Here is a 26,072-nt window from a genome sequence, read left to right as displayed (position 1 = left end):
TGTAATAAAATCAAATCAAATGAAATCTCTAACAAAGGGCTAATAAAGAGATTCAGAAGATACAGTTTACTTAGAGATCAGAAAATTAGATTCTATGGGGGAAGAATAAATTAACAAAAAGGAAATTTACAAAATTTTGTTACATTTGTCATTTAAAGTAACACATTAAGTACATTTGATTACTGTATTACCAGCTGTATATCCTTAGAATGCAAAAGAATAAGAAATAACCAAATTATTTTTCAGTGGAAGAACAAAGAACAGAAGGATAAATCATCTAGCTGTCACCTTGCTGGTTGAAACTTGCAACCAGCCCAAATTTATTGCCAATTCTTTCTTCAGAAAAACATTAAATCTTCTCAGAAAGTCTGTTTTTAAATAACAAGGTTTGTTAATGACCCAAGTGTTACATACCTCTGTCCATGTCCTTTTAGGATGTTATTTCTCTATTAATATTACATGGGAGAGCAACAAATAAATGCAGAAGCAAGAAAAGATGAACAAAGTAGATTTGGGCCAACCTATAATCTTTTCTGCTTGGTGGAAATACCCAAGGTATGATATAAGGTAACTTGTCAGCTCACAGATGCATCACCAGTCTTATCATTCCAGCAGCACACACACCGTTTCAATAACTCACAGACGTACAACTGATCACATATTTAAGTTTGAGAAAGCATCTGAAAAGGAAGAAGTAGCACCAAGGGAACTGATCATCTTTATTATGCAACAAAAAGACAAATAGAAAATAAAATACTTTAATAGGAAAAAATCCAGAAGGTACAATTCAAACATAACATATTGAACCCATACATAATGCAACGTAAACATGAAAACATTGTTAAGAAGCAATCTTCTAGTAAAGATTTCATGTTTTGGGCAACATAAAAATCCCATCACAAATACACAGCTTTTTGCGCATGTCTGAATTTCAGTGAGAAAGATCATGACCAGCAGCAACATATTCAAATAGTTTAATTTTCATTAAACGCTCACCTAGTGAATGTATTGGATGCAATCTCTTAATATTAAAAGTACAAAATCTTAAGCAAGGCAGCACCTGCCAATACAGATTTTAAATAAAGAGGATAAACATTTTGAAAGGTCTTTTTGTATTGCATTAATACACATTTGTTGCTTTAAAATGTGTATTCAAGTCGCTCAACATTTAAACATGACTAAAATGCTCAGCAACTATGCATCAAGTGACAACTAATTATTGCTATAGAAAAAATTGTTTCCCAGAGTTTTAAAACAGATGTCATTCCACTTGGAATTCCCAAGATATATTCAAGTAATAGAAATAACTAGTTCCAGTGTCCATGAGGCATTCAGAATCTGTATTGGCTGTAGGCATTTATTGCCAGATCATATAAACATTTTATTGAATCTAAAAAAGTTAACTGAACTTACATGTAACTGGTAAACTCCTTAGGAAATGTATGCAGTAATAAATCACCATAGTACATGTTTTTATTTTGAAAAGGTAGAACTTTAGCATCAGATACCTTGACGTTCTTTTCTGTATAAGGGCACAATTTCACAGTTGGCTTTACAGAGCAAAAGTAAAAATCTAATTTTTTTTCTCTTGGCTCAGTGAACCACTCCAAATCAGTATGTGGTCACACAAGCACTAAGAGTTGACAGACAAGTGAGAATACACAGACGTGTACGGAACCAAATAGGGAAATTGGAATAGAAATTCCAAGTGTGGTCTGCTGTCAAAATACTGTAGTGAGACAGTAACAAAATGCAAAAAATGTTTTTATAAAAAGGATATAAGATTCAGATAAGGTTTTTGAAATTGACAGCTATTTCTGAAATAGACAACTTTCTCCAAACTTTAGCCAGCAATCTTTTACGCTCATAAAAAAATTAAGATAGAAAAGTCAAGTTTAAATGCATAAGAGAATTAGTTCCAACACTCAAAAAATTTGAATTTCAGTTCTGAAACACATTACATTGTAAAATGAGGCATTTCAACCTTACCAGTTTTAGAATATGAAATATCTCAGCAGTTAAAGAATAATCAAAACTTCTGTTTGAAGAGGAATAGGGAGGCAGGGCACAAGAAGCAGACTGTACTTTGGCTGCACAACTGATATTACTACACATAAATCACCACCTAGACTAAGAAAAGTACTGGGGATGTTTTCCACCACATATGCAATGCTCATTAACAACAATAGCTTGACAATGGGCGATGGAAACATAGAATGCAGTCAGTCCTAACAGGTGTATGTTCAGAACACTATTTAAAACTCCAAAATGTATGCTGTGCAGCCTTCTATGCCCTTGTCCCTTTTAGTATTATATAAAAGATCCTAAAGTTTTTACAAATGGATTTTCCATTTAAATTCAAAATTGTGTTATTACTGTTTTCTCCAATTTTAACAATGTTCTTGCTGGGAAGATGGAAATCTACAACAGGAAGTCGTAAAATATGTTGGTAACTATTTTAGAGTAAGTTTTTTTTCTTCTGAACTGTTTTTTGAAGCCTTTGGATGCAGGAGATGTACAAATTTTAAAGAGCTTTACAAAAATGAAAAATGTTTTGTAGGTGTGAAGCCAGTTTAGTTATTTAGCTACACAGCCTTCCATGAAAGACAGGACAGACCAAAACTTCAATTTCAAATGCAAAACCAGAAGTTCTCAAAAAGCTCCAGCAAAATCTGGTCACAGGCATAGGCCAAAAAAGTATACCTTTTGCATGTCATCTTGAATTGCTCAGAAAATATGTAATCTTCCTTAGGAGTTGGGAGTACAGAGAATACTCCTCACTCATCACATTAGTAAGCAAGCATCCTATTTTAGTTATTCCCAAAGAGGAAAAAATAGATTTAGTTATTCCTAGGCAATGGCATCATTCTTTCTCAATGAAAGGTGAAAAAAGCCCTGCTCTGCATTGTTGATCTAGAGGAAAGAAACATTTTAATATTTTAAGCTGTTGTTATTTTCAGTCATATAGTAATAATAAAAAACAAATCACAACATCAAAATAAAATTAGTTCTTGGCAGGACAAATGCCTGTCCTTGGTAGAAAGAGAAAAAAAATAAATTATCATCTCATAAGATACCTTAGAAGACAGCTGAACTTGAAGAAACCAAACAGTGCAACAGAGCGTCATTGCATGTCTTTCAAAAGATACTTTCAAAGTTGGTTTTGGTGAATTTAGACATCCTATATTAGTCATATGAACATGTAATTAACAGAGTAGTAAAAGTTAGAGAAAATCAAGACAAGAGTGACAAGTTCCAAAAATGTCCCTAATTCCACAGGGGCAGAACTCAGTCAAGATGTCAAACTTGAGTTTCAGAAAAATCATTTATCAGAAGTCCTTATGAGTGTGAAAAGAAGCTTAGCCCAAAAAGTGGGTACTGAACATTTTTATTAATATACCCTTCGGATCACCAACAGAGTAAAGTAAATTTTCTCTCAGATAATCAATATGAACTTGAAGGGGGCTCTACTTTAAAAGTTCACATGACAGGATTCTTGAACTGCATTTTGGTATTGGGCTTCTTCATCAAGCTGAAGATTCTAAACAAAATGAAAACATCATCAAAATGGACAAATACTCAAGATTTAGTACAGTCATTAGTTTACTCATTCATCTGCTAGGTTTTTACATAGGATATGGCACCTAGACAAAGACTTTTTAGGCTACTAGATGATTGTTTATATTGCACAGAATCTTTTATTGAACCAAGTACCAAGAGACACATGAGACAAGAGAAGAATCAGCTGAGTGGGACAAGGCTCATTAAGCAGAAGGGTCCATCTTCTCTCCCTGGCTCAATTACATTACGGAACAGCCAGCTCAGGAAAGCTGACTGTGTCATGCAATTCTTTTAACAGGGCTTCTAACCAGCCATAACATCCTCCATTAATAAAACCAAAATGGGATCCCCAGACAACACTAATCATAGATTGTTGAGAATATACTGCTTAAAATGAGAAAGCAAACACAGAACACAAAAAGTCTGCTACTTTTAGCAGAAATATCCTCCAGGTTCTTAATATGCTAGAGTAATGAATCTTTTAAGTGCAATTCTGGCAGTTTCCCCAAATCAGAATTCCTATCACCAGTTTTAGGAAATCAAACATGCACTCATGGTGAAGAGCCCAATCTCCTCTATCAAACCCTAGCTCTTTAGGCCTTTATCACAGCTCACTCAACTCAAAAGACAAGATACATAATCTTTGCCATCCTGATGTAGTGAGGCTGCCTGTGTCTTAAATACTATATCTGTTGCACATCCCAAAGCCTGTCAAACTCTGTAGAAAAAGCCACAAACTCTCCAGCTCTCTGATCCCACGTGCAGAACCCAAATGGTTGGCTTGACTCATGCATCAGCCACTGATTATATCTGTGTATGTAGTTCTGCATCTACTTCAAGGCCATTTACTCAAAGAGAGCCTGAAAAGAGGCAACATAAACACTGATTAAGTGACAACTCTTTTTCAGTTTCTCTCACAACACACAGAAAGAGTGGCTGTAGCAGCAATATCAGTTAGTCAAGCTGCACATTGAGTCCTGCGAATATAACTTCACAGTTTCTGCATTAAAAGGTCAATAATGTCCATAAATAAGAGTGGCATCTATTTTATTTCCCCCAGAAACAGCAGTAATAAACTGTTCTAATAAACAGAGTAAAATAAATAAATAGTTCCGATTGAGAACACTGAGCCAAAGACTTAATTCATCAGCTTGGAGCAGTTTAACTATTGACAACACCTATTCCCAGTAGAACTTTATACTGATAACGAAGTCTAAGAACAGACAGGTCTGCTTCTGAGTTCCATACAGAACAGGAACACAGCATGTCCAGAGCATATGTTAGGTACAAAATTTTTATTTGGCATTTTGATTTTCAGAAAAGAAATATTCCTCCACACATCAAAGAAGAAAAAGCTTACCACAAATTCTCCGTAGTCAAACCGGTGTCTTAGATTTAGATGACTAACAAGATTTCTAGTAACTTGGTTGGTATCTGCCCAAGGAAGAGATACACAAATAGGACATATCTGAATTTGGAGAGGGAAGGGAAGAGACAGAATGAAAAAAAAAAAAAAAGTTATTGGCAATACAGAATGCATTAAAGACATGTTCTACAGGAATAACTGGTCTATTACTCATCCACTACCAAAATACAGTAAGACCTTAGCATCAAATCATACTGCTAAGTGTGCTTTCCCTCAATTGTGTCACATTCAAAAACTACATTTCAAATTGGTCGATTTCTAAAGTGTTTCTCTTAGGAGTAGGAGATTTCTAACTTAACTCAGACAGATATGATTAAGAAAGCGACTACTGCATCCTACTTATTGTTTGGGAGATTTTTCATACAATTGAGATGATCAAGTAAGCCAAAAGAAAAGATAACACATCCTATACAGATGAAAATAATAGAAAACCAAACAGTTTTTTCTCTTTCAGATCCTTTGGTTACTTTGGATTACTTTTCAAGTAACTGTTGGTTTCACAGGAACAGTAGTTCTGTTATAAATGGGATTCTATAGAAACAGACCCGAACCACCGAATAAAGAAGAGTTAAGCATCAGGCTCAAAAACTAAGCCTGTTTCACATCAAGATAAATGAGACAGCTAAGTCAGAAATGCCTTGGAACCAGCAGGCTGGACATGAAACGTTTTCACATCAAAGTCACTCCTCAATTTAAATGCACTGCATGAAGTACATTGTCTGTCTTTCTCAAACCACAGTGATTGTTACAGATATAGAGCAGCAACTGCACATTTAAAACTGTCCACATAATTACAATGAAAGTAGCTTAAAAAACATACATAAACAACTGTACTTACCACAGGAACGATCTGATAAAGATGTCTATTATTACAGTGATCCAGCAAGCGCTGTCTGGTAAAATTGGCTTCCTGACACAGGGGGCATTTGAAGGTTGGGTGTCCACTGTAAACAGAAATACAACAGTATTAAACAGAAAAAGAGTTTCAGAAGTAGTGTTAAGAAAGCATACAAATGAAGCTATCATTGTTTTCTCTTGCTTTGATAGCAACAAAAAAAACCCCACAACCCCACTGACATATTAGCAGATCTAAAGGAGCCCCAGTACTACTACCAAATTGGAATTTTGAAGTACACTTACAATTGGTATGCCTAAATGCACTCTTCTGAGACTTGGGCTTCTTTTGTTCTCTCTGCAGCTACACCCTAGTTTCGCTTTCTTGCGACACCTTTTAGTGCAAATCCTTCAGGAAAGTATTAAAATACCTAAATTCTAACAAATAGATACAAGTATACAAGAAACTACAGGATTCTATAAATACAGCTCCTGGTGTTTTTGTGTAGATTTTTTGTATTTTGGTTTTTCCATAAGGAGAAGTTTGCACTGTGACTATCAGAATCTATTTTAATAACAACTATAGACAAGTAAGCAACCTACCTTGATTCTCCTTGAAGTATTTGATTATTAGCCATCTCGCCAGTATCAGATATTGCATCACTCCTGCTACTTTAAATGAATGAAAAAAAAAACATTAAAACTTGAGATTATTTTACTCAACTATCAACATTTTAAAACTTTAACAGTAACAAAGGTGGGGGGAATATACATTAAGTCCCATGAATTTCAAGGCAACATACAATGGCACATATCCTAACCCTCACAACTTTTCCTTTGGCTCAAGGTATATCTCAGTATTTACAGAATCACCAAGGCTGGAAGAAACCTTCAAGATCACCTGTCCAACTGTCAACCCAGCACCACCATAATCACCCCTAAATCATATCCCCAGGTGCCACATCCAGACACCTCTTGAACACCTCCAGAGACGGTGACTCCATCACCTCCCTGGGTAATTTATTCCAATGCCTGACCATGCTCTCAGTAAAAAAAAGTTTCCACTATCTAGTCTGAACCTTCCCCGGTGCAACTTAAGGCCATTTCACATCATTCTTTCACTTCAAGACATGGCAGAAGAAACTGACCCTCACCTCACTACAACCTCCTCTCAGGTAACTGCAGCAATGAGGTCTTCCCTGAGCCTCCTTTTCTCCAGGATAAACAACCCCAGCTCCCTCAGCTGCTCACCACAGGACTTGTGCTCCAGACCCTTCACCAGCTCCACTGCCCTTCTCTGAACTTGCTCCAGCACCTAAATGTCCTTCCTGGATTCAAGGGCCCAAAACTGAACACACGATTCAAGGTGTGGCCTAACTGGTGCTGAGTACAGGGGGACCATCACTGCCCTAGTCCTGCTACCCACACTACTCCTGATGCAGGCCAGGATGCCACTGGTCTTCTCAGCCACCTGGGCACACGCTGGCTCATGTTAGCCACTGTCAAGCAGCACCCTCAGGTCCTTTTCCATTGGGTCACTTTCCAGCCACTCTTCCCCAGCCTGTGCTGCTGCCCGGGGTTGGTGTGACCAAAGTGCAGGACGCAGCACCCGGCCTTGTTGAACCTCACATCACTGGCCCATTGATCCAGCCTGTCCAGATCCCTCTGCAGAGCCTCCCTGCCCTCCAGCAGATCAACACTCCCACCCAACTTGGTGTCATCTGCAAACTCACTGAGGGAGCACTCAATCCCCTCATCCAAATCATCAATAAAGGTGTTGAAACAGGAGCAGCCTCAAACCGAACCCTGGGGAACACCACTGGTGACCAGGGGCCAACTGGATGTAACTACATTCACCACCTCTCTCTGGGCCTGGCCATCCAGATAGTCTATTCACCCAGCAAAGAGCACACTTGTCCAAGTCATAGGCTGCCACCTTCCCCAGAAGAGTACGGTGGGACAGTGTCAAATGTTTTCCTCAAGTCTAGATAGACAGCATTCACAGTCACTCCCTCATCTACCAAGCGGGTCACTTTGTCACAGAAGGGGATCAGTTTGGTCAACTAGGACCTGACTGCTATAAACCCATTTTGGCTGGGCCTGATTCCCAGGTAGACCTGCACATACCACATAATGGCACTCAGGATCATCTGCTCCATGACTTTCCCCAATACACCAAGGTCAGTCTGACAGGTTTGTAGTCCCCTGGATCATCCTTCTGATCCTTCTTATAGATGGGCGTTACATTTGCTAATTTCCAGTCAACTGTGACTTCTCTGAATAATTTAATTACCGTGCTGATGCGTCGTAGCATACTACACAACTTTACAGGAAAATGATATATAATACAACAAACATCTAGTCAACAAGAGTGACAATGCAGGTGACAGCCAAGTAGCTCAAAAAGCATTAAGAACTATATGAATGTAAGAAAGGTAGCACTTCCTAAGTTTTTTTTACTTAGAAAGGTGTAAATGGGCCTTTAACTGTCATGTATTCACACAAATAATCTGCAACACAGAAGGTAAGTTTTCTTATGCTGAGCACAAAATAAACTTTTTTCCTAAAGGGAGAGTAAAGCAGAAGAACTTTTAACAAAGTAAGTTTGACCATATATGCACCTCTAGCTAAGCCAGAAGAAACTGTACAGACATGCTGAGAACATGAATATTTACAGTCACAAATATGGTAATGGTGAATTTTTTAATACTGCTGTATTATTATAATCACAGGTATTCTGCTGTGGCTAACTGCCTAAATAGTGATATCAGAATATGCAGTCACTTTGGTGAAACATTGCTGCAGCTAATTCCAGTAACAGCTTCAACTTTCAATAGACTGATGGGTTGAAAACCAAACACAGGGAAGTTCAGACTGCTAAAAACAGAAAATCAACAACAAAAAAAAAAGAAGGGATATATATGTATATATATATATATATATAATAAAGCTCTGTGAAATGAACATATAAAAAGTTTTTCAAAAAATAACCACAAAATCCCCAACCCCCTACCATCAGTGAGAATGAAAAAAAATGAAAAAAAAAGGTTAGCTTTACTGCCTGAAAACAAATAGCAAGTGTCATTTGACTTTATGGTGGGTAGCATACTGGAGTTCTTTATATATTTCATAAGAGATCTGTTAAAAATAGATTCAATCAGAAAGCAAAAGCTTGCACAGTAATGTTTTGAAACAGGATACCCACTAAAACAAACTTAGGAAAGGGGAGGGGAAATAAAAATAGACAGGAACTTCTCCAGAGGTAAATATTATGAAATATGTTACAAAGTAAGCTGCCCAAATGCTGTCAAAGCAAGGAAAGCAAGCTACAAGTATTAAATACTTTTTAGGAGAGTCTCTAGAAGACATTTCAAAGCCATCATGTAGAAAGGTTTTCTTCTGTCTGCTAAGAGTAGAGAAAAAGACCTGGAAAAACTCATATTTTGAAGCACAAAATATGGATAATAATTAATGCAAAAAGAAATAATGCCCTGGAAAAAAATACTTTCCATGGGGTGAGGGGGCGGGGAAAGAAGATGCACTGTTACACACAGAACACCCTGATTACCTGTTCCCTGTTGCATCCTGGGAAATCTGTAAGTTTGGAATAATTGAAGGAACACCATATTCATCCTGATACTTCTTACACGTTTTATAATGCTGTCTCATCCATGAAAATCTAACCTGAAAATAAAATGCCAAATTACTAAAATCATACTAAACAATCCAAGGATAGATAGAAGGAAGAGATAATTCTGCCAACAGAAAGCAATTCATAGAGGAATTATTTAGACCTCATCTGCAGCAGAAACCAGAACACGTGTCTCCCTTCTGAGCATGAACACTTTCTTCACCAGCAGGACATCAATTCCTCTCTCCTCAGAGCCAGTGTCACTCTGTGAGACTGGAGAACACTGCCACTCAAACTGCTAGACATCTGAGAGCTCTCTCAGGGATGAAAGAGGCAAGTAAACACCATTTAACTGAAACAAAGTCGCTGGAACTATATCTCCCAGATCCAGGGTCAATAGGTGCTGAGCTCTCTAACAGAGAGTGGCTGTGAGGATGGGATAAGCACCACTGCTCCTTCAGTCTTCTCTGGCCTGCTGTTACCTCATGCAGAGGAAAATCTTCTTTTTGCATTGGGTATGTTCCTTTACTCATTGGCAGGGGAGGGAAAAAAATAGGCGAATGATCATCAACTTAAGGCTGCCTATTGACCTTTAGTTCAAGTTAAGAGAATGAGCTGCTTACATTTGTCAGAAAACAACTGTGTTGGACATGCCCTAAAATCGAATTTCAGGTCCAACAGCACTGTCAGAAGGTGCTCACAGGTGCAGAAGCTGAACAAGATCGTATCTCACATGCCTGCACCCAAATTCCATCAAAGTTACTCTGTTTGGTTCTTCCTTCCAGTTTACCAACATGCTATCAGTTTCTTTCTCCCCACTTTTCATCCCAATGAATCATGTGAAACAAGGCAAAGCAGCTGAGGATACCATTAGTGCTGCTCTTCACATTGGCAGAAGTCCCAAGTGAAATGAAACCAACATAAAGACTACCTGGATTTGATGCATTTTGTTAAAAACGAAAAGTGTGGCTGAAATCCTGCATCTGTTTATATCAAAAGAGACATTACTCTTGGTTTCAGTGAGGGTCAAGATATCACCCAGTGTTCCAAAAATAATGATCCCTTTAGAAAGGAAATGAAAGGAATGTAAAACAACTGATGGGGAAGGAGGAAATTACATAGGATTGATCGTGTAGGCACTGCAACTAATCAACTCACATTTTTTAGTTTTAAATTAAATTTTATGGCAGCTCGCAGGAGTTGAATTTCCATACTGGGAGCTTCTGAGGTTTTCCATATATGTGCAATTTCATGTTCAGCTCCTTAACTTTCTTTCTGTCAGTTTTACAGCTATATCCATTTTCTTCCATCTTGTTAGGGAAAAACTGGCACTCCACTTAAAATGCCTTTATTGACAATTCAAGATGCTCTTTCAGTTTACACCTGTTAGGCACAGCAAGCAGGCACTGCATGCCCAGTATATGCACAAGCCATACAGAGCTAAGTTCAAACTGCTATAGGCTCTTCAAGTCCAAAACGAGAATGACACACAGTAAGGCGTGTCTGGACAAAAACATGAAAAAATTTATTCAACTTTTTTTTAAAGTTTTACTCTACCTGCTTCTCACAGCATCTACAGCCCCCAGAAGCTTTCTTCATACTGTTTTCAACATCTAGAGCCCTTTTGGGATACGTTCTTTCTTTTTTAGTCACGCTCCCCCGGCAGAGAGGACAATGTGTTCCACTTTCTCTTATAGCTGTCAAGAAGCACTTCCTGCAAAACCTAAATTGAAAAGTTACCACAAACACAGGTTAGCAAAACATACAGAGTTAGAAACTTCGTCCTTGAAGAGAGCTGGATGATTGTTAGAAAAAAAAAAAAAAAAAGAGAGAAATATCAGAGTAATAGTTTACCGAATACAAAGTTTGGCATTTAAAATAAATATGAAATAATGATGAAGTATATGGAAATCTAGGGAGCTTAGCAATGCACTCTAGGTAAAACTCTTCTTATTTATTGACTAGTATTACCTAGCTGCACACCAGACTGATCACTAATGAGATATTAAATGGTGCAGCAAGCACGTGATTTTCTTATCAGTGTAACTCCTGTTTATTGTCCTTAAGCAGAGCCAAAACCACTGCAAAGCTTCATTCAGCACGCGTTTCCAGAGACCTCAGCTCACCAGCTTTTACAGCTCTCCTTCCTTACACGCCAGCTGCCAAAGCTATTTTGCTTTTCTACAAAGTAGCACGTTGTAATCAAACGTCCCTCTGGAAAAAAAAATGCTGAATAGATGAACTGAAAAGAGCGAACAACTCACACTACCGTCCTTGTTCGAAAAGGAACGGGGAAAACCATGAAGTTAAAAACCGCGAGTTAGCTCAGACAGCACAGCAGAACTCCCCCACCGCCGACCAGACACACGGGATGGGGTGGGGGGGGGGGGGGGGGGGGGGGCTTCTCCTAAATGACCGGTCCTCGTCCGCTACAAAAGAAAGAGGCGAGGCTGGGGCAGCACTGGGCTCGCATCCCCACCGCCAGCGGCTCCAGGCCGACGGTCCGTGCGCCGGGAGCGGCGGGGGGGGGGGGGGCGAGGAGCACAAGGCGGAGAGCCGGAGGAGGCGAGGAAAAGGCTTGGGAAGGGGCGGGGGGTCGGGATACCCACACGTGCTGGCAGTTGGCGGTCCTCACGGGCGTTTTGAACACCTCCTGGCACACCGGGCAGTAAAAATCGTCCTCGCTGAAGCACGCCGGGGCCGCCTCGGCCCCCTCGGCCATGGCAACACGTAAGGGCCTCTCTGCCGGGATCGGGGACGACGGAAAGCCCCGCCCTGGCCGGCTGCGGAGAACCCGGCCCCGCTTCGCTCCCGGGTGGCGCTGCCGGGGGTCTGAGAGTGGACGGCCGGGGGCACCGGCGCCGGGTGGGAACCGATCCGGGCCGGGCTGCGGCGGAGCAGCGGAACCAGCCCGGCCTGCGCCCCGCCTGCCGCCTCTCGCGGCTCCTCCCGCCCGGCCCGGGCGGCCCCCGCCCCGCGTTCTACCTGGCGCTGCCCGGGGAGGAGGGACCCGGCAGCTCCGGCCGCGCTCCCGGCGGCACCCGAGGGGGCAGGGGCGGGGCCGGGGTTTCCATGGCGATCGCCTCCCGGCCCGGCGGGGCTGCTACGACACGGCCGCCGCTCCGCCCTGACCGTGAGGCTTCCCCGCTCCGCCCAGCGCGCTGCGCGCAACGAGAGCGCTCGCAATCCTGCGCAGTGACAGCGCGCAGGCTGGTTCGAGATAGAACCGTCCCGGCTCCCGGTGCTCGGCGCCCGTCAGGCCGCACCTCGATCCTGTGTTCAGCTCTGGGCCCCTCAGTGCAGGAAGGACACTGGGGTGCTGGAGCGAGTCCAGAGAAGGGCGGCAGAGCTGGTGAGGGGTCTAGAGCACAAGTGAGGAGTGGCTGAGGAGCTGGGGTTGTTTATCCTGGAGAAAAGGAGGCTCAGGGGTGACCTTACCGCTCTCCATCTGAAAGGAGGGTGTGGCCAGGTGGGGATCGGCCTCTTCTCCCAGGTAACGAGTGACAAGACAGAGGAATTAGCCTCAAGCTGTGCCAGAGGAGATTTGGGTTGGACATCAGGAGGGATTTCTTCAGGATGATTAAACATTGGAATGGGCTTCCCAGGGAGGCGATTGCATCAGCATTCCAGGGGGCATTTAAGAAAAGATGGAACATGGCACTTAATGCTGCGCTATAGCTGACATGGTGGTGTTCCATCATAGGTTGGATTTGATGATCTCAGAGGTCTTCTCCAACCTAACTGATGCAGGAATTCTGTAACTGGCACTAGCGGTGATTTTATGGAGTAGTTTTAGTGGTATTACTGAGAGTTCGGGCTGGTTTTCATCCTCCTGAATGATCCCAACAAAAAACAAAACAAAAAATACAAACAAAAACCAAACACTCAACCCCCCCCCCCCCAACTTAATTCAGTGATTTAGTGGTATGACTGCACTTTTCTTCCAGAATAAGGACTTTAAAGAATGTCTATCTAGCTATATAGTGATGCCAACAAACTTCTCCAGCTTGAGAAGACTTTGAACCTATTAAGCACATCAAGCACTGATCTCGTCGTGGACATAACTCTTGGCATATAAACAAAAACTGAAATGTTGAAAATGCTTTAAAAAGAAACAGACTTGTAGAGAGTATATAAATTATATTAATTTGTGAAGTCTGTTATCATCATAAATCTAAGAATCATACTAGGCCTGGTCTTTTTTGCTCAGAGATTATAGAATGGTTTGGGTTGGAAGGGACCTTAAAATCATCTAGTTCCATCTGCTCTGTCCTGGGCAGGGACACCTTTCACTAGTCCAGGTTGCTCAGAGCTCCATGCAAACCTGGGCTTGAACACTTTCAGGAATGGAGCATCCACAACTTCTCTGGGCAACATGTTCCAGTGCAAAGACTGAGAGAAAATGGATCCTTCATCTTTATTGTCTCCTTGACTGCAACTGTCTGTACTATAGATGTTTAGAGATCTCTAGGTGAAAAGATCTCCTTCTCTCTGGACTGGGGTTAGACTTTCAGGAAAGAGAGAGTGCAAAACATTGAGCTGTGATTCACATATGCTTTCAGACTCAAACATTTCAAAACCAAATGAAAGCCTAAATGCTTCAGACATCCATCAGAGCTGCAAATTTTCAGCAGCAAGAGGCAATGCCCATGACACCATCTAGGCTAATGGTTTGGAGGGGAGAGGGAACTGCAGGGACTGAAGCTGAAGCTGAGGTCTCTCTTCAGGTGAAAATGAGAGATGAACCATCCTATTACTCTGTGAAGGATGCTGGCTCTGTTCATGTTCAGTATCTGTCACAATGACCTATTAATGTTAGTATCTTCCTAAGAGCACAGAGACAGCAGAACAAAAGCCAATCACTGCCCTGAATACCTTCTTTTTAGACCACATGGAGACAAAATTTACATGCCTCTAAGTACCAAGAGTTCTGAAACTCTCAAGGGAAGCACTACCAAAGCTTTTGGCCCAAAGTGAATTAAGTTGCCTTGGCTAGGATGTTTTCTGCCCATACTTCAGATTGGGAGAAAATATGGTGGAAAAGGCAGAACTCCTTGGGCAGGGATCTCCCAGGGTAAGACAGGCCTGGGATTTGAGATGTTGTGGTAAGTTGTCCTCTGGTAACCATGGCTGTGCTAGCTCAGGAGGTTACTGCTGTCCTGCTCTCATCACTGCTGGTAAGGGTTTATCTGGGCTGTTCATAGGCTGGCAAAACCCCCTGCTGTTTAAAATGATTGATTATCTTCAGTTAAATAAAGCAAGAAGCCACTCAGTCCATCTGAGTGGGTGATTAGCAGCAGTTGGTGGCAGTAACCTCATCAGCACTGCAGGACAGCCAGAAGAAGACAGAGATCTACACCAAGTGGTAAGTAGCCTGCAGAATGCTTCTTGTATGTACTTGTGGCAGTGAGAATGACACCACAGCTGTGTATCAGCTTCAGGGGCACCCTAGCCGGCCTTGACAGTACATGAGAAGGAAGAATTACCGAAGCCTCAGTTCAGATGCTACACAACTACCATTGGGGTACAGGCAACATGGCCTTCAGCCTCAGCACACAGAAGCCTGGCAGAGATGGGGTTCCAAGTCTTTTACTCTTCTTGTATGACTTCAGCAAAACATGGCCTTATGCCTCAGTTTCTCAATCTTTAAAAAGGGAGTGGGTTTTAATCACCAAATAAGACTGCTAGGAAGTTTAATTACTACAGGTAAAGAAGGTTATGTCTTTTGAAGGCAGGTGTTAAACAAAAGCAAAGATTTATTAGTAAAGCAACATGATAGATCCATTTGAACTTTGTTCAGGAGACCATAGTATTTATTGATTAGTAGCTTTGGCAGGGGGAGAAATTGTGCAGGTGACTTCAGGGAAGTAAACTACAGGAAGGTGTCTATGAAGGCATTCATGCTCTTGTTAACGTTATTGTAAATCTTGATCCTTTAATAAAGCTGTGACCTTGGAGCTGACAACTGGTGCACCATGGAGCAGTATAGAGCATGGCACCAGCCTTGTAAATCTTACGTAGTTTTTGCCGTTCACATAAACAACGTGTAAAGAGAAATCAGGCAGCTGAAGTTTATGAAACACATTTATTTGAATGAGAGCATTTTAAATCAGACTTTTTAGATGAAATGAAACCAATGGCCCTTCCAACTTTTTATTCCTTGTGATAAAATGTGTTTGTGAAATGAAATCTCAACAGTGAAAACTTTTAGAACTGCTCATAAACTACTGTTTGCAGGGGTAAACTGCCACTCAGAAAGCACATTTTAGATCACCTTTGCACAACTGTTGTAGAACTTTGTACAAATACTTTTTGTACAACTGTTATTCTGGTTGCTGTCTTAACAATGCTGGTGCAAAAACAGCCCATCTACTTGGTGGTGTGAAAAATGCAGAGATTTGTTCTGTGGGAGCAGTCAAAAATGGATTTGAGCAGAAGCTGTGTAACTGCAGAGAGATCAGCAGGTGCCACGTGTGAGGGGAAGGGCATCTTTTTTGGTCTTGCCAGGTGTATTTGCAAACACTGGAAGCCACAGACGAAACTAAGAATAACACTCCTACAGCTTATTTCACACATGTAAAAAGTTTTTTGGATGTCCAGGAAGCCATAAATCAAACAACTTTTTCCCTATGTTTTAGTCTTCTTTGCTCTGGCAGACTAGATTTTTTTTTTAGTTACACAAATGTTCCCACCTTATCAAGCAACACTGCAACACCTTTGGAGCAACACTGTCCATCTTTCTGACTGAGGAGTTTTCTTTTGTGATGGCAGTTCTCAAAGAAAAGGAAAGCAACTTTCCCGTGCATGTGACACATTGAACCGTTCTTTTCCCAAAAAGGAGCCACTTTCTAATTCCAAAACCTTAAGTCTAGAGGGCTTATATTAGCAAGTTTCCTTCTTAATATGTTACCATGTGAGTAAAGCTGCTTTAATCACTGTATATGCTTGAATGAATGAACATGAATTTTAATTTTTTACTGATTAAGTGCATCTTTGAAAGATACTATGTTATACTGTACATGTAAAAAAAGGACATGCTTTTTTAAACTTATACAGTAAGAATAGAAGTTAGTTAAAAGATTCCATTCTCTTGAATATGATTCAATTTTTTCTTATAAATAGAATATTCACTTCTTTCTATCCTTTCAAAACAGCTTTCATTTAACCAACTTATTTTAAGTCTCATCTTGCACTGTAAATGGAAACATGTGCAGCCTGTGGTAGTAAGTAATACACCCAGTGCTGTTTTGAGGGGGTATTTGTTCCAATTTGTTTGGTCCTGTTGCATTTGAAATGCTGCTGTTTGTCATCTAACTCCAGCATTGCATTGTCATCCTCAATACACACAAGATTGGCCTGCCCCTGGAATGGAGCTGCAAACAAATAGAGGCTACTATAAAAGTCAGTGTACCTGTATACTGTACACGTTAAAGCACTAACTCATATAGAGGTGCAAGCTATATACACTCTGTAATTTACTTGGGGTTCTATCTCTTATATGATCATGGTTAAAGTGGTGAAAACTAAGCTGCTGTGTTAAAGGAAACAGAGTGTGCTCCCCCCATCCCACCCATGGTGGAAAATGGGAGTGCTGATTGATTTGTCTACAGGTCCTTGAGTCTGTAACCTCTCTAAAACACCTCTTCTGTGAGATGTGAGTCAGAGTCTGAAATGCCAAGGCAAATAATGATCAGAGAAGTAAATTACGTGTGTTGAGATCCAAGTCTACACCCTGTTGACCTCAAACCTACAAACGGAGTCACAGTAAGACCTCACAGCCTCCATGGACCTTCAGAATGAAGCCATTTTTTTGAAGTTATCAAAATTTAGGAAAAAAAAAGTTAATCCTCCCACTATGACAGACTTCTATATAAGACACATAAGCAGTCTTCAAATTATGACTTCAAAACCCAGACTAGAATACACATTAAATGCTACACAAATCTGAGTTAGGGCAGTAAAAATAGCACATGCTGGATTTAAAATCAGGCAAGTCACTGAAAAATGCTCTTTGACTTGGCTGTAAGTAACTGTTGTATCCACCATAAGACTTAGTACATATTTTCAGTGGTTCAGCCAGCACTCACAATGATAGGAGTGCTAAAATTTTAAACTCTGTATTCATACCTGCTTGTCTATGAGAGATGGGGAAGGGAAAAAATATAGGTACATTTGTCCTCTGCTGTCAAAACCAATTAAACAATTAATATACTTTCTCTATTATTTCCTATAAGCAGTGGTTGCTAGAATTAATCAGTTTAATGTGCAAATTCAGTAAAATAATATGCTTATGTACATTACTGCTGCTATCCCTTCTGATCTGTGGTGCATGAGACATGGCCCATTAGCTCACCCTCATTGACTTTGCATGGGCAAAATAAGGAAAAGAGGATCTGGGAATAATAAGTAGTATGTTTTTAGTGGATGCTGAGTAACTGATAGATTTTTGGTACTACAAACCATAAAAGAGGTATTGAGATTTTCTTGGCCAGACATCATGAGGATCCTTCTTTTGCCATGCCAGACTGCAGCACGGGTGTGTAACAGGCACCTGATGTATGCTGTACTGGCAAGAGGTCAGCCTTGCTAATGGATGCTGCACAGAACTGTGCCAGCATGTCAGGATATCGATCCAGAAAAGCACTCAACTCATGTTATGGTTATCCATGACCTTAGAGGAGAACAGATGAAAATACTGATCACTACCACTACAGGCATTTTCTAAAAGCATAATTTAATTGCTGTGATATTCTTGGAGCAGGCGTGAGCAAACTATCAATTCTCAGGAGTGCTCATTGAGTCTCGACATCTCTTAGCAAACGATTCCTACTCATTTTTCAGTACAGATCATGGTCTTGTTGCATGGTGGAGACAATTTTTCAGGTCAGTTCAATTTTCTAATGTGTGTGGATGAATGTTCAAGTTTTTCTGAGCATCAGAAGAGTAACTGATAAGGAGATAAGTCTGTCTTCAGGAATCTGAATAACACGTCATTTAGGAATTTACACAGCAAAGACTATAGGGACTTTAAATTCATAAATAAAAACATTTCAATAATAAGTTGTTAAATGAGGCCTCATTTTACTAAGACATACCTAAGCAGTGAGAAGCAGCAGTTTGTTATGTTTTATTCCATGATTCCTTCATGCTAAATCATTACTCAATATATTCTAGTTCAAACCTTATTGCAATATTGTGGCTATACACAGGGAAGACTCTCCTTTGACTAGTGGCTCAGTTCCTCAAACATTTTATTACTGGGTCAGTATTGCATTAATATGTTATATAATAATAACATTCAGCTTATAAAAGTAAAGTCCATTTGGCTGAAATAATTATTAGTTTGCAGTGAATTTATTTGTCCATTAGGTCAGCTCTTTAATATTTCTTAATTAAATCTGAAAGGCAAAAGGGAAAAAAAATTAATTTGGGGAGGGGGACCCTCCTAGATCACATCTGGCTTGTTTTTTTGTGATGAAAATCTAGACCAACTGTACTAAAATAAAAAAATATTCCAATGTGAGGGCCTGATTCTGACCTCAGCATAGTCTTCAGCCAAACTTTCTTACAGATTCATTAAGGATAACTGGGATTTGATATTGCTGTTGCTACTGGCTGTCTGATTTCCATGAACTCAGAACCTCCATATAACAGTGAAGTATTATACTTCTGATGAAGCATGATGAATCATGGGGTATTTTTTATGTCTTTTATCCAGTCAAAGCCAATGCAGTGGATCAAGAAGATTCAGCTCCTGTAGGTTTAAGTCTGAGCTTAGTATTTGCAATGGCACTGGCAGAATGTTTTAGAGCTCTTTCAGATATGAGCTTGATGAACTACAAAAACTTATTCTTCTATCCTTATGCTGGTGGAATTTCTATTTATACCTGTTGTTAAAAAGCCATCTTAATAGTGTTAGTTCTCATGCATGGATACTTCTCTGGAATTATTTAGCAGTTAGTGCTCAAGGCTGCAAACCCATGTTTTGCATTTTGTTCAATTTCAGTGTGTACTTTTTGACTTGGCAGTATGAGTGGCTGGAATTTCATTAGAAGGAAGATAAGTGCAGCAGTAAGGACACATCCATGCCATATTCTTTAAACCTGCAGAAATGCAGAAATGACAGAATCTATACATAGAAAGAAACAAAACCAAATGCTTTAAAATAGGCTTTCAGTAAGGAAGAGTGTATAAAAAAGAATAAACATTTTGTACCACATGACATCCCTGGTGTAGCATGCAGGATATCTGTTTTTTGTAGAATATGTTGTTAAGATTGTCATAATTGGTCCTGCAGCCCTGTTTGCATCAAGCAGAGTGCTGAAAACGACAAACTGAGCCTCCTGGTAGCACCTAAATGCACAGTAAGTGTGAGACTTCACTGAGAACAGAAGTGAGGAACTCATTCCCCATGGGCCAGGCAAAATCTACGGTCAGTGATTTTAAGACCTGACATCACAGCAAAGATTATTTCATTTTTGTAGTGTTGTTGCTGGACGATGTCACAAATATGCACACAGACAGCTTACTGAAAATCTTCCTGAGCCCAGAAACAGAAGAATACTTCATGCTGCTCCTCTAAGGTACAGTCATTTTGGGTTGTCCTGTGCAGGACCAGGAGCAGGATTCCATGATCCTGTGGGTCGCTTTAAACTCAGGGTATTCTATGATGCTATAAACTATCCAGGTTGTTAAGGCAATTTCTCCAACACATGATGAAGCAGGAGATGGAGAGTTACACTCGGGGGTTTTAGGAAGCAGTTGCAGGAGAAACATTAGGCTGTTGCATGGTTTCTTGATTTAGCCATCTCGGGCTTAGGTAAAGGCATACCTACCTCTGGAAGTATTTTAGCCAAGTCTCTGCTTTTAGGAATAACAGCAGATTGAATTAGTGGTCACTGCAGCTGCTTTCAAAAGGTTTTTTTCAGCTTTTGTCAAATTTGTCAGATATGACAGATAAGCTTTGGTGAATTTTCTTGCAGAGATGTAGAAAAAACATTGCTGCCCTTTAAATGTCTGAGAACTATTGAAAACTCCTGGTGCTAATGGGAGAGGAAAAGGCCCTCCTTTACACTTGCATACTGCTTTCCATCATGTCGAGATAGGGATCTGAAGTACAATATAACAGCCTGGGGCTGCATGGAAGGACAAAAGAAAGGATGCACACTGACTGACTCACTGACAGCCCCTCTGGCTGTGGAGGAGCTAGAAGAAGCTGTTGTACCAGAGTGCAACCTTCAGTATATCACAGGCTTTTCCTCAGATGCTTCTATTCAGTTGGCCATTTTAGAGCGAATCCACCTGTTTTCCCGGCTGCTAAAATGCTAATCTTTGCACCAGAACTGCTAAGGCAGGAGTCCACACAGGCTCTGCTATGTAGATGGCTGCTCCAGCAGAGAGTGGGGTTGGATACTGAGGCAAAACCTCAAACCACTGTAAAACAACCTGCCAAGCTTGTCAGAGCACTTTGCAACAGCGTTTCTAGCATACTTAACAGCCTGTAATCGATCTATAGGAGGATTTCAGATGTAATCTCTTCTTTGGAAGCCACCATCATATATAGCTCCACGGAGCAATATAAAATGCACTCCAAGCCTAAGTCAGACAAAAGGTGGTATTTTGCAGTTATTTCATGGAAGTATAAATGATTGCACAAGGTGCAAATAGGGTACAGCAGAGACCCAACATGCTCCCTGTCCAAGGATAAACTCTGAATTGTTACACACTGTTTGCCCTCAGGCAGGTTTTAACTTAGATCATTCCAGTACTTTAGACAGGGTTGAAAAGGTTTCTTTGTTTCCCTGAGGAACAGATGAATCTTCTATAAATAACCCTGTACAAGGTTCACAAATGCTGTCTGAGAGCTTTCCCCTTTTAATGTAACAGAATATAAAATCAGATTACCCTTTGCCAGTTTGTTCACCCTCCCTCTAAAACTGTCAATAGCAAGAAAAAGAGTTAATATAAAAGATAGAAGGATTGGCAAAGAACAACTGCACTCATGCATTATATGCAAATGGTCTTTTGCTGTCAGCCAGTGATTTCTTCACTTGACTATAAAAACAATTTGCAAAAATTCCAGGTTCAACCACAAAAACCCCTCTACCCTTAAGCCAATTTATCACTTTGTTTGATCAGATCGCACCTAAACACGTAAAACAAATAAACAAAACTTTACCCAGTGCAGATAGATTAAATACAACTTAAGTGTCTCAGGATATTGACTCTGAACATTGCTAAAGCCCTACAGTTCTTTCCCTTCCTGCCTACCCTCCAAATAATTGTCACGAGTCTCTAGCCAGAGGCTGCCTAACACGTCCCAAATCCAACAAAAGCTAGTATATTCATTCATCTAGGAGATACTGAGGCTGCTCTAAACAGTTGCACTTTTAGACATGCATGCAAATATTTGTGTGTCTCAGCTCAGGGGCACCTAATTTTCCATAATCTGTGACCTGGCATAAATAGTGAAAACAAGCCCTACCAGCTGAATAGTGGAAGAGGCTCAACTGCTTGGCCGGGTCACTGTTGGGAAGGAACTCTGCAAAGCTGACTAAGCTTCTGAGGCCAATGAGTGATCCTGGAAACAAAGGAGCTCAGAAACATGCAAGAAAACCTTTGATCCTTTTTTCTCATTTTTCTCTCCCTGGAATTATTCCTGAACACTGGCTAAAGTGACATTTCTGTGTGCCATGATCAGCAGATGGAGGCCTGTGCCAAGTGCCAGGCTTGGAAAGGGAGTGACTGTCAAGCACAGATGTAACTGACAAGGCATTTAAAATAGTGGTAGGCAGAGGCAGGTTATCTCAAAGCTGATGAATCAGTCGTTGATTACTTTTAAAAACACATTTCCATTAGCACTGGAGATGGCATTGTAATATGTGGTATAATTCGTGTAAAGTTGTAAATTAATAAACAGTGTCTGTATGAATAAAATAAACTCAGAAACCAAAAAGAAAACCACAAACAAACAAACAAACAAACAAAAAAAGCAAAAAAACCCCAAAAAACCCCCCAAGAAACCAACAACAACAAAACCCCACAGATTGCTTCACCACAACATTGTAACAGCTAACAAAAGCAGGACAGCCCAGATTAACAAGTGAATGGACGTGGCCGCAACAGAGATGGCCCTCTTCAGAAACCATCCAGAGAACACTCAGATGTTGAGCACCCAACAAGCACCTGTGATTAAAATAACCAGAACCGTGGGGAAAAATACATCTCAATACCAGCTTCTCATAAACCAGGGCCTGCCTTCATCAGAATTCATCATCTCCCAGAATATGGTTTTGTCCAGCCCAACAAGAGAGAAAGGAAAACACATGAATATGCAAAGCAACGAAAGGAGACAAAGATCTCTGCTCCAGGCTAGGAGAAAACTGTATATAAACTGGACTGACCAAAGCGGGTTTGTTAACATTGGTGGATCCGGAGCAGTAGAGTTGGGATCATAATGTGTTCACCCGGCGCCCATCCCGGGCTTGGCGTTGCTCTTTGTGATTGTGGCTGTGGTGGACCGTATCTCAGTCACAAAATAAATTATCACTTATTTCTGATTATACTCAATTCGGCTGACTCTTTCTTATCTATAACAGCGTTTTCTCAGATGTGGGCAGCTATGGCCCACATTCCTTGTGCCAGCATGACAGACCATCAACTCCCTCTGTGAAAGAAAATAGGGCAAGATTTAATGGCTAAATGTTGCAAACAATGACAACAGATATTTCAGAGAAATTTATTTTGCTCTATTTGTAAACCTTATGAAAGATTCTAATTTTTTTTCTGTTTTGAGCCTGTTACTTCTTTACCCAGTACTCTGATGATAGCTGTGATGGGGATGTCTGTGGCAAATGACAAGATAGCGCAACAGGAGATATGAGACATGTCCTTGTATTGGCTAACAGACACAAATGTAGGTTAATTTTAGTGAAATTAAGGTGCTCAAGGAGTGCTGAGCGTGGAAACAAAGCTGTGATTTTTCTTGTCATATTCTCTTGCATCATTCATCCCTGTGCATGAAGCTTCTCTGCCCACAGTGGAAATGAGTGCTGAAGCCAAATGAAAATCGTGGGAGGAATTGAACATGTACATACATCACACCGTGACCTTAATGTGGCTGTCAAAGCAATCTACCAAAGCAACTCTTGGGTTGGTTTTGCCTGTGATGAAGAAAAAGAAAAGCAGATTCCTTCTGGGAATCCTCTAGGAATTCCTCAGGCACGTGAACACTCAAAGAACAAAGATGGTGTTCTACTTATTTATGCAGGTACTGGAAAATATATGATGCATTCAGTAATGCATATAAGTGTTTTGGGATCTGTCTAGGTTCTTCTCATTTGGCTAAAAGTTGTATCTGCCCTATTAAACACAGTTGGAATAGGTTGCAATATCTTTTGGGCAGTGTCTTTTTTATCATGACAGAATATTATTTTTCCTTTATTATTGAGAAAATTTTTATATAGAATCATAAAAAACTAATATCTGGCAATTTATGAATATATTTTCCAGTATCCAATGTATTTTCCACAGCTTGATATTTTTACAGAAGCAAAATCAAGTCTGACCCACTTTTGAGTAAGAAATAAAATGAGAAATGCAGTAGACTTGGCACCTCCAAGATGAAAGCATCAACACATTCAGTTATCTTTCAGTTTGCATCTGGCCTGCAGTAAAACTAGTAATCTCCTGTCAAAGTGATTTTCTTGGAAATTTCCATCACAAATTTGGTTTTGGAGAAGTTATCAGCATTTTCTGGGCCAAAACTCTGCAGTGATTATTATCTCATATAAACAGCCTTTACAGTTGTGTTATTAACTTGATAAATCAAACATGGAATGACAGCAGAAGGACAAGAATATTTCCTGTGCTTGCTATTTACCCCTGTGCTACCCCCCTGATGAATAATAAAAGCAGATCTAAGAAGAATTGTATGTCATCTTAGGTAAAACCTGCAAAAAGTAGGATAGCAGCATGCATTGTTATAGAAACTGCAATAAAGTATGTTCCAGCACATGTGAAATCTTGTCAGTCGGAATCAAATCAGTGAATTTCCTCTGACAGCTACTGGTTTCCTTTAGAATCCAATAAATCATGAGAAAATAGTAATACCATGTCACTGTCTGGACTCTAATTTTGTCTATTAGTGCATTACATTTGGTGTCACTTGGTTAAGATTTAGATCTGAATTACACTCAAATTCAATTTCTTTGCCTATGACTGCATTAATAATCTAATGTGATAAAAGGTCATTAGCCACTCTAAGATAATTAAGTGCAAAGATTATTAAAAAAATCAATCAGGGACTAAATCTGTAGGGTGTTTCTTCTGGTAAATCACACACGCATTTAAAATCTGACTTAATGTAAGAATGAATAATATTTGGAAAGCATTACATCAGGAAGATTAGAAGTAAAGAGCTTTTTTAAAAAGAAAACAGACCAACAAACCAACATTAAAATACCCAGCAAATAAGCCCTTAAGTGACTGTCAATAACATGTGAAAACAGACACGGCATTGTTGTTGTTGATGTGAAGAACAGAAGTTTCATGAAGACAGTGGTAAAACTGCGTTAGAGATTTCAGAGATTACTGATGATATTTTTCCAGCACTCAGTAATAAATGGCACACATGGATACCTGATTGTGGTGGGCAGGGCTGGAATGAGCAGCAGGCTGGAAGATTGTGGTGGCCTGAAGACACAATGCTCACAACCAATTACATCAAATGAGGTAACAGGGAGGACAGGCTGAGCCAAGCTCTGTTCCCTGTGCACATGTTTAGGGCCGAGTAGGAATTCACAGAAGTGTTTGCATTTACTGAGGATACACACATACAAATAAATTCTACATATGCCTTATTTTAAGTTTCCTAGAAAAAAATAGCTAAGAAATAAGGAAAACAGAATGTATTAGATGAGAAAATTAACAGTATTAATGAAAATTAGGGTGTGTATCAGAAGACTTCATCACATAGTATTAAGCAGTATTTTTAAATATTAAAATGAACAATTTTATTTAAAACCTTTTCTGGAAAAGAAAGGAAAGGCAATAGTTAGGAGTTAGCAAACATAAATATGTCAATAAAAATTACCACACAAATACAAAGAAAATTCAAGCCTAGAAAAAGGAGGGACAACAGAAGGAAATGTAAAGTAGAACCAAAAGAAGGTAAAATTGGTGCTAGACTGATAGAAGGGTGCTAATGTTAACTACAGTATGTGGTAAGGAGCAAAAGGATGTATTTACATCTGATCAGGGTAGTGGATAATTTGCTAAGCCAAAATGGAAATAAAAGTTTTAAACTGCATTAATAAAAATTCTAAAAAGAAACAAATATTCTAAAGGGAAGGAAGAGAGAACTTTCATGCAATTAACCCCAGATGAACTGGCTGATGAGTTTTCTGTCTTGCTGTTAATAATCCTTAATAATTCTGAGCATGCAATGAAAGTCCTCCAATGCTGGACTCAGACATGTTTGGTCCCATCAGTTACAAAATATAAAAGATGAAGTACCATCAATAGAAGTATATTGATGCTCACTAATTTGGTTTTAGAAACAGGACTTGGCAAGCTCAATTCAGGTTGTACTCTGATCAATTTCAATTATAATGGAGTTTT

General features: G+C 40.0%; 1 protein-coding gene across 4 annotated transcripts; it reads right to left on the bottom strand.

Annotated features, from left to right (window-relative positions):
* Window positions 1–1,899: 1,899 nt before the first annotated feature.
* On the bottom strand, window positions 1,900–12,412 carry RNF138 (ring finger protein 138). Of its 4 annotated transcripts, none has more exons than XM_014874339.2 (7): window positions 12,062–12,412; window positions 11,010–11,175; window positions 9,390–9,505; window positions 6,425–6,493; window positions 5,826–5,931; window positions 4,922–5,029; window positions 1,900–3,541 (listed from the first exon to the last, which is right to left on the bottom strand). In XM_014874339.2, exons 1-7 carry the CDS (start codon window positions 12,172–12,174, stop codon window positions 3,473–3,475), a joined length of 747 nt encoding a protein of 248 aa, XP_014729825.1. In that variant the 5' UTR covers window positions 12,175–12,412; the 3' UTR covers window positions 1,900–3,472. The 4 variants fall into 4 exon arrangements, with proteins under 4 accessions (XP_014729825.1, XP_014729826.1, XP_088030550.1 ...); XM_014874340.2 differs by having other exon boundaries at window positions 6,425–6,490; window positions 12,062–12,364; XM_088174424.1 differs by lacking the exon at window positions 1,900–3,541 and adding an exon at window positions 3,673–4,421 and having other exon boundaries at window positions 12,062–12,364.
* Between the last annotated feature and the right edge of the window lie 13,660 nt (window positions 12,413–26,072).

The sequence above is a fragment of the Sturnus vulgaris genome, chromosome 1 (assembly GCF_052056855.1).
Source record: "Sturnus vulgaris isolate bStuVul1 chromosome 1, bStuVul1.hap1, whole genome shotgun sequence".
In the NCBI taxonomy this organism is placed as follows: domain Eukaryota; kingdom Metazoa; phylum Chordata; class Aves; order Passeriformes; family Sturnidae; genus Sturnus; species Sturnus vulgaris.
The sequence above is the reverse complement of the archived record's forward strand: the minus strand, read 5'-3'. Positions and strand labels throughout refer to the sequence as shown.

What these genes read in the sequence shown, in the direction of transcription:
- RNF138 (XM_014874339.2), bottom strand. Translation starts at nt 12,174, where the DNA reads ATGGCCGAGGGGGCCGAGGCGGCCCCGGCGTGCTTCAGCGAGGACGAT. An exon ending in CAGGATGCAACAGGGAACAG is followed by an intron (nt 6,494 to 9,389) that starts GTAATCAGGGTG and finishes ATTCATTTAAAG; the next exon opens with TAGCAGGAGTGATGCAATAT. An exon ending in TTGACTACGGAGAATTTGTG is followed by an intron (nt 3,542 to 4,921) that starts GTAAGCTTTTTC and finishes CATTTTGTTTAG; the next exon opens with AATCTTCAGCTTGATGAAGA.